At 39.2% G+C, this 13,645-nt stretch overlaps 2 protein-coding genes, 1 long non-coding RNA gene, 2 other non-coding genes and 2 pseudogenes across 7 annotated transcripts; 5 read left to right on the forward strand and 2 right to left on the reverse strand.

Annotated features, from left to right (window-relative positions):
- The first annotated feature begins 16 nt into the window (after window positions 1–16).
- Window positions 17–2,556, forward strand: LOC121254321 (60S ribosomal protein L17-2). Its single transcript, XM_041154313.1, has 7 exons — window positions 17–136; window positions 227–263; window positions 370–410; window positions 1,557–1,787; window positions 1,871–1,973; window positions 2,061–2,128; window positions 2,247–2,556. Exons 1-7 carry the CDS (start codon window positions 134–136, stop codon window positions 2,313–2,315), a joined length of 552 nt encoding a protein of 183 aa, XP_041010247.1. The 5' UTR covers window positions 17–133; the 3' UTR covers window positions 2,316–2,556.
- Window positions 604–693, forward strand: LOC121256781 (annotated as a pseudogene).
- LOC121256779 lies at window positions 1,197–1,325 on the forward strand. The gene has a single exon (XR_005939072.1). It is a non-coding gene; the product is annotated as a small nucleolar RNA snoR74 (small nucleolar RNA).
- Window positions 2,557–4,918: 2,362 nt separating the features above from the next.
- Window positions 4,919–6,183, forward strand: LOC121254322 (annotated as a pseudogene).
- Window positions 5,062–5,212, forward strand: LOC121256787. The gene has a single exon (XR_005939078.1). It is a non-coding gene; the product is annotated as a U4 spliceosomal RNA (small nuclear RNA).
- Window positions 6,184–7,339: 1,156 nt separating the features above from the next.
- On the reverse strand, window positions 7,340–8,848 carry LOC121254323. 2 transcript variants are annotated; one of them, XR_005938604.1, is made up of 3 exons: window positions 8,526–8,848; window positions 8,229–8,419; window positions 7,340–8,133 (listed from the first exon to the last, which is right to left on the reverse strand). It is a non-coding gene; the product is annotated as an uncharacterized LOC121254323 (long non-coding RNA). The 2 variants fall into 2 exon arrangements; XR_005938603.1 differs by having other exon boundaries at window positions 8,229–8,445.
- A 202-nt stretch (window positions 8,849–9,050) lies between these two features.
- LOC121254319 (small ribosomal subunit biogenesis GTPase RsgA 1, mitochondrial) lies at window positions 9,051–12,096 on the reverse strand. 2 transcript variants are annotated; one of them, XM_041154311.1, is made up of 5 exons: window positions 11,205–12,096; window positions 10,427–10,648; window positions 10,123–10,335; window positions 9,789–9,982; window positions 9,051–9,361 (listed from the first exon to the last, which is right to left on the reverse strand). In XM_041154311.1, the coding sequence occupies exons 1-5, from the start codon at window positions 11,883–11,885 to the stop codon at window positions 9,175–9,177; spliced, it is 1,497 nt and encodes a 498-aa protein (XP_041010245.1). In that variant the 5' UTR covers window positions 11,886–12,096; the 3' UTR covers window positions 9,051–9,174. The 2 variants fall into 2 exon arrangements, with proteins under 2 accessions (XP_041010245.1, XP_041010246.1); XM_041154312.1 differs by having other exon boundaries at window positions 10,123–10,317; window positions 11,205–12,095.
- Window positions 12,097–13,645: the final 1,549 nt, after the last annotated feature.

Here is a 13,645-nt window from a genome sequence, read left to right on the forward strand (position 1 = left end):
CTCAGTTTAAAGCCCAGCCCAAACCAAGTTCAACGACGATTAGGGTTTCATATGTCTTCACCCACTCCATTTGCTAATCATTTCTTAGCCTCTCTGCTGCAGTGCTCGTTGTCCTCGTCCTCAGCCAGCCGCAATGGTACCCAACATATTCTATCTTTCTCAAATTCAAAGAAGCAATGTTCTTCCCCTGATAATCTAAAAAATCTGATTCTATTTGGTTTCTCAGGTAAAGTACTCTAGAGAGCCCGACAATCCCACCAAGTGTAAGTACCATTTTCATCTTTACGTTCGTATTTTTTTTTTTTTATTTCCTCTCAATGTTTATCATTTCCCTTCTGATACTTCCATTTTTGTTTGGATTTTCTCCAGCCTGCAAGGCCAGGGGCTCTGACCTTCGGGTTCATTTTAAGGTACGTACTAAGATCCGTCGCTGTCTTGTCATTATATAAACAGGGTGTATCTATATATATATATATATATATATATATATATTTGTAAGTTCAAGTCTGTAGTTCTGTTGTGTTATTTTTAAATGTTGGAATTGCAATTTTCGTGTGAGATATTGTTCTTTTTCCTTTCTTTGTTTGCAGTTTCTTTGGTTGTAATAACCGATCAAAAAAAGTCAGGGGCCCGTTATTATTGGGTGAACCTCTGTTGTTCGTCACTGAAGGTTCAGTAAATGATGGGATATTCACTATTCGATCGTAGAAGCTTTGTACTCTTTTTTTAAAACTTGAATATGAGTAAGCCTCTTTTTTTTCGTAAAGATTGAATTGTAAGACATGATGGGACGAGCGAAACGTTGCCTTTAGGATGGCTCTCCATTAGACACCAAGTCAGCTGGATTCTAGGAAGCACCGATACTCCGGAACTGCTTATCAATGTTTGAATTGTATCCCATATCAATACGGCTTGGATATTGCCAGACTAGTCTCTGATTTTGAGACAGGTTCAGCAATTCAGAAAATAGTTTTGAGGAAAAATCTTAAAGAGTTGTTGCCCTTTTTAAATTTGAAATTGGAGTTAGTGAACTATTCATCAGAAAGAAAATCCGGTTAACTAGTAAGATAATACAGCGTTTTCAGTTTGAACTTGAGCATTCTGTTTGGCACACTTTCTTTGCGAAAGATGTAAAGTTGTTGAGCTTTCGCAGTTATTGGTCCAAATTTTCTCCACTTCATTTGCTGGGACCTGATTAAAAAGCAGTGCCCTTTTGCCTTTTGTGAAGAGGGCTCTCGTAAATTTCAGGGAAAGTATTTGCATTGTTATTGGGTGAACCTATGTAGTTGTTAGTGACTGAAGGTTCAGTAAATGATGCCACATCCATTTTTCATTATGCCATTTTGCTCAATTTTTGCAGCTCTTTTTGTTCCGAATTTCTCTGTTAGCTGGTGCTTGTAATTATACATCTTTTGCAATTGAGGCCTGACTGATGTTGAGCTTCAATGAAATTTATGTTTCAAAGTAATGTACTGGTTAATTGTATTTTTAATATTTATAATGTATTTGCTCTGTATTATGGTGTTAAACTGAATTTTGCATTTTTTTTTTTTTAGAACACTCGGGAGACAGCCCATGCCATCAGAAAGTTGCCATTGGGAAAGGCAAAGAGATATTTAGAGGACGTTCTGGTCCACAAACAGGCAATCCCCTTCCGACGTTTCTGTCGCGGTGTTGGAAGGACTGCTCAGGCAAAGAACAGGCATTCAAATGGACAAGGGCGCTGGCCTGTGAAGTCTGCCAAGTTCATCCTAGATTTGCTCAAGAATGCTGAGAGTAATGCTGAAGTATGTGACTTCTGCCTGTACCATATTCATTCTCGATTTCATCCTTAATTTTTAACTAATAACTGTTGCTTAAAATCTTCCAGGTTAAGGGTTTGGACGTCGATTCTCTATTCGTATCTCACGTCCAGGTGAACCAAGCACAAAAGCAAAGGCGGCGTACCTACCGTGCTCATGGAAGAATTAATCGTATGTTCTGAGGACTTGTAATGCTATATTTGGTTTTTCTAGATTTGTTATGACTATTGATTTTATCTTCCATTATGTCTTGGGCAGCCTATATGTCATCCCCCTGCCATATTGAGTTGATTTTGTCTGAGAAGGAGGAACCTGTGAAGAAAGAGGTAAATTGTTATTGCATCGAGTAAATTGTTGAAAAAGGAGGAAAGTGCTGGTGAAGGGAAATTGTGTATTGTTTTTTGGTTATGGTTTGTTTCTTATTTACCATTGTTGATTTTGCAGCCAGAGACACAGTTAGCAACTAGCAAATCAAAGAAAAGTCAAGCTCTGCGTAGTGGTGCTTCTTCTTGAATGGCAGTTATGGCACTAACAATTGAATGAGTGCCTCAAATTTCATGCTGCTGCACTTTTGCCTTTTGATGAGAATTGCTTTTCGTTTTACTACTTTTTTTTTCCATACAGAATGAATTGGTGATTTCGATGAACTTCGTCTTCAAATTATTTCTAGTTCAAACTTCATTGAAAGTGGGATTTTTTTCGGAGATTTGTGGTTGGAAAGCCTATGAATGCAATGGTTTTATAGGGCTTTTTTCAGTGGGATCTATATTTTTACAAAAGGTCTATACGAAGTTTGTCTATTTAGAGTTTAGGTTAAAGAGACCCTTTGGATGCGGTGTGAATGTGAGTTTTACACCCACAAGTAGGAGGTAGGTACGTCATATTTCCATTGTTATTACCGATCAAAAAAAAAAAAAATCTTTCCATTGTTATTACCGTAGAACATTTTTAAAAGCAATAAAAGTCTATTTTTACATTCCTTTGACCTGAAGCCTGTCTATAGCCCGCCACCTCCCTTGCATGACGCTGGCCAATTCTGGCCGCCATGCTGGACAACCAGGCTAAGAAGGTGGGGCATCTCCCGTCTTCCCTTGCCTCTACCCATGGCGAGAACACCCCACTAGCGTCCTGCCTACTCACCATGAACTAGCAACAGCAGTGGAGACACCAGCAGCTGCGTGGTTATAGTGGGAGTCACTAGAGATTGTCGTCGGTGCCTTCTGTCGCCAACGGCAGGCAACAACGTGTTGAAAGAGAGTTGGTGCACCACCAACCCCTGTGCATGTATGGTAGCATCATAGGCGCACTGACAAGCGACAAGTTCATTGGGAGAGACCTCAAAAAATGCCGCAAAGAAGAATAGTTTAAGAAGGATGGCTAGGAGGCGTAACGCAATGTGGTCAGATTTTTTGAAGAAAGTAAAGAGGAGATGGCAAGGTTGTAGTGGGAGTCACTAGAGATTGTGGTCGATGCCTTCTGTCGCCAACGGCAGGCAACAACGTGCTGAAAGAGAGCTGGTGCATCACCAACCTCTGTGCATGTATGGTAGCATCATAGGCGCATTGACAAGCGACAAGTCCATTGGGAGAGACCTCAAAAAATGTCGCAGAGAAGAATAGCTCAAGAAGGATGACTAGGAGGCGTAACGCAATGCGGTCAGATTCTTTGAAGGAAGTAGGAGATGGCAAGGTTGTAGTGGGAGTCACTAGAGACTGTCGTCGGCGCCTTCTGTCGCCAACAGCGGGCAACAACGTGTTGAAAGAGAGTTGGTGCACCACCAACCCCTTGTGCGTGTATGGTATAGGCACACCGACAGGCGACAAGCCCATTAGGAGAGACCTTAGAAAATGCCACAGAGAAGAATAGCTCAAGAATGATGGCTAGGAGACGAGCAGAAGAAATGAGAGTTCATTTTGTTACTAAAAATGGAAGAAGAAACTCGGTACCAAATGCCAACGTGATAGCATCACTTTTTGAAAAGTTAAAGTTGCTAACATGTCGTTATTGCACTGGTAGGTGTAAAGGTAGGAAAACCACCGTATAAGATTTTCTTTGTGAGTTTTATTACTCATCATCCACATATTTCATTTGTTTTTATTTTATTTTTATTTTTTGATTTTATTCATGTTAAATTAATTGATTTCTTCTATTCATAATCATTATACTAATATTTGTTAAAAAATAAAAAAGATAAAAAATCATGTGTAATGTGTGATATAGAGATTACGAGAATAATTTCTCTCTCTTATGGGTTATTGTGTTTGGACTTTGAATCCCTTTGTACCTGATTAGCCTTCTGCAGTTTTGCAACAAATTTGGTAAATAACACCCTCTTGCTCAAGTTCGCTTTTTTCCATCAAAACACGATACACATTGCAAACTTTTTCAATCGAAATCCCGTTATCTGTGGAACAAAATTGCATGCCGGTTTTCAACTACGGACGTTGAGAAAAAATTTTCAGTGAAAGAGACGAGTGCAGGTCACATTTTAGAACAAAATTCCCGGACAAACGGGAAAAAAATACGGAAAGAAAACACATTTACCATGGAAGATAGGGGAAAGATATTTTATAATATATATATATATATATATATGAAAGAAAAAAAGAAAAGAAGAAAGGAACAAACCCAAAATAAAAGAAAGCTCTAGTAACTACAATAATAAAGCTCTAGTTTTAGCTCCATAATCCCATCTTGAAAAATGTACTAATATTGGGTATATTACGAGCATTATAAAAACAAAGTTTAGAAAATGGGGGAAATGATATTCCCACCGAACTTCCTACCGATGGTTGTGCTTTTTTTTATTCAATGATTAAAAAATTATTTTTTTAATGAATACGTGATTTTTATTTTTTAAAACGTTTATGAGGTTTAAAAAATTGTTTGAAAAAAGCCAAAAAAAAAAATATTGTTCTGATCTCTTTATTTTTTGTAAAAAAAAAAATGATCTATATATGTTATTGTCGAAGGAGAAATGATTTTTATCATTTTTTTTAATTATAATCATTTCATCATTTGGACGTAACAATTTACCGATAATTTCGATGAACACGAGAGCGAAAAATAAGATGGGATTTTGATTTTCAAAGATAATAATTATCAAGGTGCATAGGCTGAGAAAATCTGTGTTTGAATAAACATAATTACAAATATGTTGTGGTCGGACGACTTCCTGGTTAGTCCCACATTGGGTGCAGAGGAGAAGTGGGGAGTGCTACTTCCAAATAAGAAGGGGAAGCAGGGTCATTTCTTCTTTATCTTTGCGCTTGGGGCAATGACGCAGCTAGTGAGGTTCTAACCGAGGCGCGTCTATTGCTGGTTGAAAACTATTTCCAAACCCCCTCTTCGGCCTGGGTTAAGCCCAGGCCGACGAGAATTTCTGGAAGGGTTCCCTTCGGGGTAAAACCCTACAATTCTATATTCAAAACTTTATTTGTTTGTTGCTCGATCGATTGGTTGTCCAGCTTTGACAACACTTAGCATATTTTGTTATTTCATGTTTTCGGATTGACAATTATACTCATCGCATTTTCCGCTAAGCTACTGTCTCCTCCCGGTGTAAACTTTGGTTCTTGTTCTTAATTCCAGGGTCGCGAATTCCATACTCGCCCGATTCTCATCTTATATTGGAGTGATCTGAGGTTCTAAATTGTAATGGATATTACCTAGGGTTTACTTATACTTCGTAACCCTCTCTGTCCTTAAATTTTCTTTCTTTTTATCAATTAGGTTTATCAGATTCTAGGGTTCATACTTATAACAAGTGATCCCCCCCCTCTATATGATTTTTAGATGGATTGGCAAGGACAGAAATTGGCGGAGAAGCTGATGCAGACAATTCTGTTGGCATTCGCTGTGATATCGTTCTCTACGGGCTATATATATGGATCGTTTCAGATGATGGTTCTAATATATGCTGGTGGTGTGGTTCTGACCACATTGTTGACGGCCCCCAATTGGCCCCTCTTCAATCGCCACCCGCTCAAGGTTGGAATCAAGCGAGTCCGAGAAGCATCCGAAGCCGCAGCAGGCAATTAGTTCCAAGAAGAAACCCGCCAAATGGTAGGTTATTTATGTTGATCTCAGTATAGGCATTTCTTTGGATTGAAACAATGCCTTCTGAAAAAAAAAATAAAAAAATCTTTTCCGAAATAGACAATTCAGTGCACTTGATTGCCCTAAAATCTGAACCTCTAGACTATGGTTAGAAAAAAAAAATCTTTCTTAATTTTCTGTGTGAAAGAGACTGTATATGTGGCTTTGCCTTACTCTTAGCACATAGAGAGATTTTTTTAATTTGCTTAATGCAATATATTTCGGCAAATAGTCAAGCTATGATTGCGCCATGGTGGTTGAATATGATTAGGGGTTGAGGGTATTGAATGGGATTCTGTTGGTTTTATTTATGTTCATAAGTTTTATGTTAATCTACCAATTTTCAGTTTGGATGTGATTGAGGTTGCAGTTGATATAGAGGCTAGATAAATTTCAGATAAGGTCTCCGTCCAAGTAGCCGACAGTTCTTGTCCAAACAATACGTATGCTTACAAGTCGGGAAAAAATTGGTACGTGTAGATTTATGAAATTGACAATTATGGTGGTAAATAATGGCTTCCTGGATTCCATCATGAGATATGTTCCAAGTTTTTGTCCCAAAACTACTTGTGTCACATGTCCAATGTTTTAGAGATATTATGCCCCGGGACTGAAATGTAGCCATCAGTTTTAGGTGCTCTTCTAGCAATTTTGTTGACAATTGAGTTAGATAGCTTTGCTTTGATCTCTTTTCTTGCAGCTGGATTTTTGTTTTCTGCCCGTTAGTTACAGATGTTTAATGTGTGTCGTAAGTTTATATGTCGAAAGCATGGGATGGGCCATTGCGTTCGGATGCCATATGGCAAGTTCTTGGCCCTAGGATTGACCATGTGCTTTAGAAGCATGACACTGGTGATAGGCGTGTGAACACCTAGCTTTTGAGACTCTGGCCCCTTTGTGGCTCTCGCTGGTGGGGTTACCATTTACTCCTCAAGAGACTCATTTTTTCTCGTACTCGCGACTTCGCAAGCAATGGATGTGTTTTTTCATGTGGTCGATTAAGATTGCAAAACGTTTTCTTTTTTCTATTTCATCTGGGGAAACAGTTGCATTTGGTTCCTAACGTGTTCAGGTGAATTACAAAACATATTCACATCTAATAAATTTTCTGAAGTAAAATTGGTAATGTTGTCTACATTCGATCTTGTTGGTTTATTTCTGCTTCATGGATTTTGCCTAACGTAATGCATGACTATGATGCTCACTGAAAAATAAAAAATGTGTACAGGGTAAGTCCACAGAGCACAACAGAACCTTATAAAGTGACTAGGTGAGGGTTGAGGAAGTGCCATAAATTAGTAAAATATGCGCGCGCGCGCTCTATGGACCTATGGTGCGCTAATGCATTAGAGCCTTTTTTTTGTTTTTTTTTTTTTGGGGGGGGGGGGGGGGGGGGTTGGTGGGGTTAAGATGCAGATATCAATAAAAAATCAGAGTAGTTTACAATGTAGTGAACCAGACAATCCTATCGAAATAGGATACATCAGACTTGCACAAGCCTTAACTAGAGAGACAACCTCACACGGTTATAACTTACACACGGCACCATGGGGACAACGTACTCCCTTCACAGTACCTCAGTCAGACAGCAACATTCACTTATCGGTAAGTGTAATTTGCCCTTGCCTAAGTCCAACTGCTATAGCAATTCTTCATTCTATATACCCCAAATAAACACGTACAGATTAAAATTCTATAAGCACCAAAGATATCTTCTCTAGCATCAACACCCTTTCTTGGATTAAGTCTCCGGAACTTTTGCGAACAAAGAAAAAAGCTTGTCCATTGCTGGCAGGTTTAAGAATGGTCCAGCCAAATCATAAACGGCTTTGAAGGTTGCATATACTAGGCCTGCAACCCAACCTCAGACAACCGGGTTTGCACCTAATCTGACCCGAACGGGACCATCCAAGGCGCCAACCCAAACCGAACTGACCCAAACAAACCAAAATTGGGTCGAGCCCGTGCAACCCGACCTTCACCAAAGCGGGCAAAAAAAAAAATATATATATATATATATATATACATTCTGTACATCCACATTGATTTACAAAATATTTCTATCATCTATATCTCAGATCTAATCATAATACCAAATTATCAAGCTCAGAACCTCAATCGCAAGAAAATATTCCAAAAAACAAAAAATGCGAAGTTCAGCTTTGTAGAAGAGTTGCAGTTCTCCTCGTCGGCAATCTTCTTTATGAACACGATGCAAGCAGCGATGGCTTCACTAAAGAAAGAAAAAAATAAGGGTAAAAGGTCAATAAAAGGTATTTGGAATGAAATATTTTAGTTCAAATAGCTAAAATTAATAAACCCTCTCACCTGATGAAAGTGGAATCCATCCCAGAGTTTCCTTGAAATTTTTTCGAATGATGGTCCTTTATGGTTTACATTTCATTCCAATCTTTGTATGTTTAATATGAAAATCACATGAAATTGATACCTTGTAAATCTAAGTCTAAGAAAGTAGCGAAAGTCTTTCCAATTGGACATGGGGGTGTAAGCACAAGCAACTCAAACATTGAGCGTCTTCTTCTTACTTTACCGACAAGAGAAAAATAAAAGAGAAAATGAAAAGAAATTTTTTGGGGGAGAGAGAGAGAGAGAAAGGAAAAATACGAGAACCCATTTCAGCGCTTTGTTGCTGCAAGGAGAAAAGTCCACCGCGACCCCATCTCTCTGATCACACTCCATCTTAGATCTCGGCCAGTGCTTGTCCGAAAGACACAACCCACAACTTAAGAGGCTGAGAAAGAAGCAGTGGCAACTAGAGCTTGAGTCTGAGAAATTGAAAATTGAAGCCTGAAGATAAGTTGATATTTATATTCGGGCAGGTTGAGAGCAATATAAAAAACCCATTGATAGTCAGGTCTCCAACTCGATCACATAACAACCCGGTATATGTCGGTTCGGGTCGGGTCACATTAAGCGGGTGTCATCCTGTTTTATGGGTCATCTGCATAGCCCTAGCATATACAATGCAGCAATACGGATACGACCTCTGAATTGGAGCCTAAGCATGCAAAAAGTGAACATTGGCATTAGCTGATTAGTTTTTTTTTTTTTTTTTGACAAGTAATTAGCGGATTAGTTCTCTAGTCAGATCTGATTATCAGCCATCAAATGAGCATTTTGACTCCAGCAAAACAGAAAGAGAAATCTAATTAGCCTCACTGTAATCTGTACTGGTGACTGGAGTTTAACCTCTCAAACAAGGAGGGTTAGGAAACTTGATATTTACATTTCATGGTAGGAGGTACACAACTTTCTACTGGTTTTCATTTCTCATTGCCCTTAAGATAGGATCATTTTCTACTTCTAAGCCGTCGTCGTCGTCCAGCTCATCCAACTCATCTAGTATTGATTGGTTGATGCTCTTACGAGATTTTCTCCTATGCTTCTTAGGCTCCAACCGCGGTTCTGCTTGCTGAACACCCATATATCCCACCTTGTACCTGCAAAGAATTGACTCATTTGGAATCGCTAATGAGACTCTAAAATCTTGATGGGAAATATGGAAAGCATGCTAACAAGATGAAAATAAGAGTCCAAGCGTTCTATACAAGTATAGAGGAAGTTACATGAGAGAACGCATATAAGTTACATGACCCAGAACCCAGGGTTAAGACTTTATAGTTCATACCATATAGATAGATATTCTAATTTAACTACTTGAGTACAAAAAAAAAAAAAAAAAAAACAGAAAATTATAAAAATTTTATGGTCAAATAAAATGCCAATAATCACGATGAAAACTTATTTCTGTCACAATGACCACTAAAAAATGCTCCGGAAGTGATTTGTGCACCACAAATAGTTAAACAGGCACTATGATATGATAAATGCTTGACTAAACACATTCCATACATAACTTTAACATACCTCACATCACCTTCTCTTTTGGTTCCAAACGTCCTGAGCTGAAACTCCTCCCTGATTCTGATTTCATCAAGAAGTTGAAAATAGTACGAGTATCTTTCCCAATCCCCTTTCACAACGCACCCTGGTTCCCCGAGATGCAAGCAATCATTGAATGAACATTTCACAGGCTCATTATCACTAAGCATTTTCCGGATCTGAAGACGGAAGTTAAAGAGAAGCCATTGTTTGAAACAGACAAATTTCAGATGAGGTTCGGCATTTGATTAAGAAGATTTGAAGGATCCTGTGTCAATAAATCAAACGAAGGCCATAGTGTCTAGCAAACAGCACAAACCTCAGGGAACGCTTGTGCAAGAGATTGTTTTGTTACTTTCATCAAACTAGGCTGGTTAAACCCAGGAGTATCAGCAAGATAACCCCCTCCTGATAATGGAAGCAGAGAAACATGGCGAGTGGTATGCTTCCCTCTACCGCTTCTTGTTGAAACTTCCCCAACACGCTGTTCCTCAAACCATTTGCTGCCGAGAATCTGAAAGAAGTGCGTGAACTTATGGGGGAACATGTACCATCTTATGAGCAAGCATAGGCAAAAGATGTTTAGAAAATCAAGACGTGAAGTAGAGAGACATCAAACTCACAGGATCAAACCAATTATCCTCTTCTGCTGCATCAGAAGCATGATGGTTGCTTCTCAGGGCATTAATCAGGCTAGACTTCCCAACTCCACTTGGACCCACAATTACAGTTGTTTGATCTTGCATAAAAGATGCAAGAGTATCTAATCCACATGTCGACTCAACACTGCAAAATACTGGTTCATAGCCCCAACTCCGTAGCCTGTTCCTCCATCCAACCAGTGTCTGCATATGCCATCAAAAGCTAACAAACTTCAGAGTGAATAGCTGGGAAAGAAAAGCTAACAGTTGTTTGGATATATATCAGTTGACTTTGATCCGCAATATAATGGTTTTTTTTCAATCTTTTAGAGATCTATATGTTGGAAATTTCATCACCCTAGCAACCGAAGTTTATACTGACTGTCAATGGCAGCACTAAATTTGTCACTTTGCACAAGACTAAGGCTAGCAAAACTATTGTCATGCAGTACAGACTAATAGCATAAGCCACAGCGAATCATCGATCGCATTATGTAGAGTAATTCTTCGTCTGAGTTTGAGATTCGATGTTCGATGTTAATATACCCTAGTTTGTGTCAATGACAATCTAGTTCCAGTGATGCATATTTCCCATGAGCAAGTATCTAATGCCTCAGTTTCATTCATAACCAATAGAAAAGAGCAAAATGCAACTGTCATTTTAATTGACTAAAAGAATCAAAGGAAGCTTCAGCATCTAAAATATGCTTCGAATAACAACATTTCACATCCAAACAAACACATTTAAAAGAACTCAAACCTCTTCATCCACAAGCTCGGACTTATTCAGTGCAAGAGTGAGCGGAATCCCGGTCGACTCGGCCTCCACCAGGAACCTCGTGAGCGTGAAAGCCTCGGGCCTCGGCTGCTCCAACGAGAAGAGCACCAGCAAATGGTCCACGTTCGCCACAGGGGGGTCCAGAATCTCCGAACTCCGCTGGAAGACGTTCTCGATCATACCCCGCCGGTCCACCCAATCGATGGACCCCACCAACACCTTATCTCCAACCAAAACCCTCCTTTTTATCTTCTTCAACACTGCCTTCACCACACACAGCAGCTCAACTCCGATTCCAGAAGATTCCGAGCCCTCGATAACGTTTCTAGAGGGCTCGGAGGATGGGAGCGATTGGACGATTACGCGCATGAAGTTGGCCTGGGCGGCGGCGACGGTGCCGATGGCTTGGGATTCAGAGAGAGGAGGCGGGTCTCGGGGGGAGAGGACTGGGGCCAGAGAGGAGGAGTAGTCTCTGAAGTTCTGCTTGGCTCTGAGGAGGTTCTTGTCCGGCTGGGGTCTCTTGGAGACATTGCTAGGGTTTTGTTGTTTGGCGGAGACCGAGAGGCATCGGACTGATGAGAAGCGCCGGATGAGGAGGTTGTTGAAGGTCGGGAGGGAGGCCATGGCTCGGTGGCGGATGATTGAAACGGAGGCGATCGGCATGAGTTTTTAAATTGTTTGGTTGCAGATTTTGGATTGAATTCGTTCAGAGAGAGGGGGAATGAGAGAGCCGGTGAAGAGTCAAGAGTTGGGCATTTTATCCATTGCTGCTGGCTGGTGCGGTGGTACCACCGGTGGAGGCTGAATTGGAGTGTCCAGCAGTTTCCTCGTGTTATCAGGCGTTCAGCCTTCTAATTTTCTAAAATCAAAAATATAATTATTTAAATTATATTGGATTCGTCAAATTTAATCATTTTTCTTTCAATACTACTATATACAACCCCCGGCAAAACTGGCGCGGAACCGGCTGATGTGGCATGTCAGCTCAGCTGATATTTATTTAATTAAAAAAAAAAAGTGGGCTGGGGGAGGGAGGAAAACGAATGAAATGGCAGAAAGGGAGGAAAATGAAACAAAAGAAGCCTGAAGCTCCTTGCTCGAGCTGAACCCCCAGAGACCCTCGAAAGGATTCCATCTGTCGTCGTCGCTGCCGTGGACTGAAGAACCGGTTGTTACGGTCGCCATCCGTCAAATATTCCGAATCTAAGCCGGCGTCGACGTGGGCCTGCTCTTGATTTCGCCGTCTGCTTCTTCCACTGCATAACGACAAAATATTTGTTTCTCTTGCTTTAGATTTGATTTTCTCTTGTTTTAGATTTGATTTTCTCTTGTTTTAGATTTGATTTTCTGTTGTTTCTCTTGTTTTGCTATTTGTTTCTCTTGTTTTAGATTTGATTTTCTGTTATTTCTCTTGTTTTGTTCTTTATCTGTAAATGTAGGATTTTTCAGAAAATAATGAGAAACAAGAGAAATCCAGCAAGATACTGAGAATCTCTCTATATTTTCATTCCATTTAATACTCCTTCTTAAGTTTCCTGGAGTCCTCCATTATTCTGGTCTTTTCAACAACCATACTTACTACCTCAAAGTTAACAATGCAACTCATTCTACCATGTCATGGCATTGTTATCTTTTCATTTATGGGCAGAGACATTGTTCTACTGGGTTGAAGTTCTTTCCTTGTGATTAAATAACATCATATTTCTTATTGAACCTTATAATTATAACTCATGGTTATGTGGATGCCCTTTCTCTAAAAGTCAATAATGTGCATATTCACTTGAGAAATACCATTTCTCAATCTGTTGAATGGTGATTCTCTGGTTTATCTTGGGTGATTGAATTGTGAGGTCTAATTTCAAATGATTACGGATCATCATGATACGATTGTACTAGTTATGCTTCTTATATCTGCCATCAGCATAGATATCCTACAAATTGGGCTGGTGCAAAATTTTAATCAGCAATAAACTCCTATAATCACTACATGCAACAGCAGAAAAGTGTTTTATTTCCCAGAAAAGGTATTTCGGTTATTAAGATAACAGGTATAGGAGAGGATAATAAATACAATCTTTACAGTTTGTGTTCTTTTCTTTTTAACAGATTCTTAGCAAACAATTGGCATGTAAATGTATAGAGCATGAAAAACTTTATAGTGTAGATAGCAAGATTTCCTTATTTTTGTGCATTTTATAGCTTATGTCACATTTCACTAACTTGAAAATACAGGTCACATTAAGATTTGACCGTGGGTATGTCTTGGTAGGAAAAATACTTAACTACACCAATTTGATAAAATTATTTTCATTTTCAAAGAATAGGAGAGTAAATATGATAATTTTATAATAAGCAATTTTCAAAAAGGAAATAAAAGAAGGAAAAGGAAAATAAAAACCCAAACTAAAAAGAACTTGAAAAGA

Source organism: Juglans microcarpa x Juglans regia, chromosome 3D (assembly GCF_004785595.1).
Source record: "Juglans microcarpa x Juglans regia isolate MS1-56 chromosome 3D, Jm3101_v1.0, whole genome shotgun sequence".
NCBI lineage: Eukaryota > Viridiplantae > Streptophyta > Magnoliopsida > Fagales > Juglandaceae > Juglans > Juglans microcarpa x Juglans regia.